We start from the raw sequence: 2947 nt of genomic DNA on the forward strand, positions 1-2947 counted from the left end.
AAAAATAATAACTATAACAAAAAACCCGAATATAAAAACCCTAACCCCCGAACTGTTGCGGTAAGGGTTGGGTGGGTGAGTCAGGTCACCTGCTGGTGAGCGTAGGACAGGGCTTGAATGAACCGAGTCTGGCTGCAAGAAAACTGTATTACTTGTTGATTTGGTCTACCTTGCCTTTCTATAGGCTTGCTGGAGTGCCGCTCATACATTCGAGCTTGCTTTTATGATGGCTGTACTAACTTACCTACATGTCTCTTTAAACTCTGCATACGCCTGCTGTGGGGATAGTTTCAGGGTTGGCATACATATCTACCTCACCTGTATATAGGCTTGTTCAGGTGATTGTATATCAATCATGCCTACATTCCATTCTAAGCGCTACATAGGCCTACTTAAATGATATTTGATCTAATTTTCATACCTATCTCACCTGTATATAGGCTTACTTATGTGTTTATATAGATTACTTACATACCTGCCTCACCTGTATATAGGCTTACTTAGGTGTTTATATGGATAACTTACATACCTACCTCAAGTTAGGTGTTTATATAGATAACTTACATACCTACCTCAAGTTAGGTGTTTATATAGATAACTTACATACCTACCTCAACTTAGGTGTTTATATAGATAACTTACATACCTACCTCAACTTAGGTGTTTATATAGATAACTTACATACCTACCTCAACTTAGGTGTTTATATAGATAACTTACATACCTACCTCACCTGTATATAGATTTACTTAGGTGTTTATATAGAGAACTTGCATACGTATCCACCTAGCCGCTACATAAGCCAGCTCAGGAAATCAATTTAATAAATTACATTCATACCCGCCTCACTTGTACATAAAACCCTAATCTTCATACATACCTACCTAACCTGTACACAGGCTTGCATAGGCGATGATACAATCAACTTACATACATATCTACCTACCACCTACAAAGACCTGATTATGTGATAATTGTCCCAATTTACATACAGACCTAACCTTACCCGTACATAGGCTTGTATAGGCGATGATGGAATCAACTTACATACATATCTACCTACCACCTACAAAGGCTTCCATGGGTGATGATATCGCCAACTTACATACATATCTACGTACCACCTACAAAGGCCTGATTATGTGATACTTGTCCCAATTGACATACAGACCTATCTAACCTGTACATGGACTTACAAATGCCTGATTATGTGATAATTGTCCCAATTAACATTCAGACCTACCTAACCTGTACATGGGCTTCCAAAGGTGATGATATAGCTAACTTACCTACATATCTACATATCTACCTACCCTATACACAGGCCTGCTTAGGTGATGACCGTGTATGCCCCAATTGTGCGCCGGAGACTCGTAAGGTGGCGGAGATGATGCGCATGCGGGAGTCTAAGGACAACTCGGAGAAACAGGAGCAGTTCTTTAAGCAACTAGAAGGCGCGAAAGACGGGTTCGCTGTGGTAGCTGAGTACTACGGAAAGGTATGGCAAGTCAAAGGTCCGGTTTGTATAGAAGAGTTTTTCTGGACCGGTTAGTGTAGATGTGTATTTTGGGACTGGGTTTACTAACAACCGCTACGAATGGATCGAACACTCACAGGGAATATTCGACACCAACAATCCCAAGAATGCGAGGCGGAGGTCCAAGGCATCTATCTGAACCACAATATTAAGCGGCAGAAATAAAGTAGTCCCGATTTAGAGAAAGCGGCCCGGCTGTGGAAGACAAGCTAAATCAGGATCAGACAGGGCAATTATATCTTGTTTGTGCCACAGACATGGCACTGACACCGTACGAATTTTCGGATCGTCTTTAGCACGGATGTCGCAAATTAGGTCGTATATTATCACAATCTCAGTATTCGCGCCGAACGTTGAGACTCGAACAATTTGCGTCACGGGACTATTTGCGACATCTCGCGTGACCCGGAGATCAGATCCAGGGTGAGAGACAATTATCCAGGAATGCTCTATCCTCTACTTGGTTTCAGAGAGTTTTAGAAACAGATCACTAGCAGGGCTTGTCTTCCCAGAAGATCTGTCCAGATATACGAAGGATATGACTCTACCAACGCGATGGATTCTGATGGCCGGGCGCCAAAATGCCGTGACACATGCTGGTATTGGTACTAGCCCCAATGAACGCCACACTTGAGCCTGAAAGAAATTAGATTGTTCCAGCAGGGGTTTACATTGGCGCCTGAAAGTATAGTGTTGTGTTGTTGGGAGGCTATGCTGAAAAAGCCTAGCATCGTTCCCACAGCAACTTGTTGGCTTTTTCGACAGACGAGTGCTTCGTTGTGTCAGCGCAAAGTGTATCTGTACACGTACCACTGTGGTGGTAGTCTCGAATCGTTTTGCTGCACTCCGGGGCTTCGGAAGGTTATACCCGTATTATGGTGATCACACTCAGAGCGAGGTTCGGTAAATTGCCTAGTAGGACTGGACGGTCTGACTATAATCTGCTTCACACGCCACCTTGACCCCTCCTATAAGGCAAGCGTCCCACCTGACACGCTCGAGAGAGAGTGACTCAGGGACCTCGCATAAGCGAGTACCGAACTTGTTGTACGTCTCAGATGCTTCCGCAGACACACACGCGAAACCGCCTGCACAGTGTGTGGTCGTTCAGCGAAATTGTTCGCCTGGCCGTATTGATAGGTGAATCACGGACTATCGCAGTTTGGATACTGGCTGTTCTCTAGTCACTGGGGTGGGATACGCTTATGTATTCTACCAGAAACAAGCGGGTGTTATATTATATAGGTCAAGCATCTAAGTGTTGAAATCCATTCACGGATGGAATAGAAGGACGTGCTATAGGCGAAGTGGATCGGAACAAACATTTCTACGAGTATACAGGTTTGCGAATAAACTCTGTAGATGGAAAAAGTGGTATTTTCGTTGTCCAGCCCGCCACGATACGTTTGC

At 43.9% G+C, this 2947-nt stretch overlaps 1 protein-coding gene across 1 annotated transcript; it reads left to right on the plus strand.

The window, feature by feature from the left end:
- Positions 1 to 1198: 1198 nt before the first annotated feature.
- Positions 1199 to 2894, plus strand: SARC_13886 (hypothetical protein; the record flags this gene model as incomplete). Its single annotated transcript, XM_014291982.1, has 2 exons — positions 1199 to 1498; positions 1617 to 2894. 2 exons carry the CDS (start codon positions 1199 to 1201, stop codon positions 1674 to 1676), a joined length of 360 nt encoding a protein of 119 aa, XP_014147457.1. The 3' UTR covers positions 1677 to 2894.
- Between the last annotated feature and the right edge of the window lie 53 nt (positions 2895 to 2947).

The sequence above is a fragment of the Sphaeroforma arctica genome (genome assembly GCF_001186125.1).
Source record: "Sphaeroforma arctica JP610 unplaced genomic scaffold supercont1.3869, whole genome shotgun sequence".
NCBI lineage: Eukaryota > Ichthyosporea > Ichthyophonida > Sphaeroforma > Sphaeroforma arctica.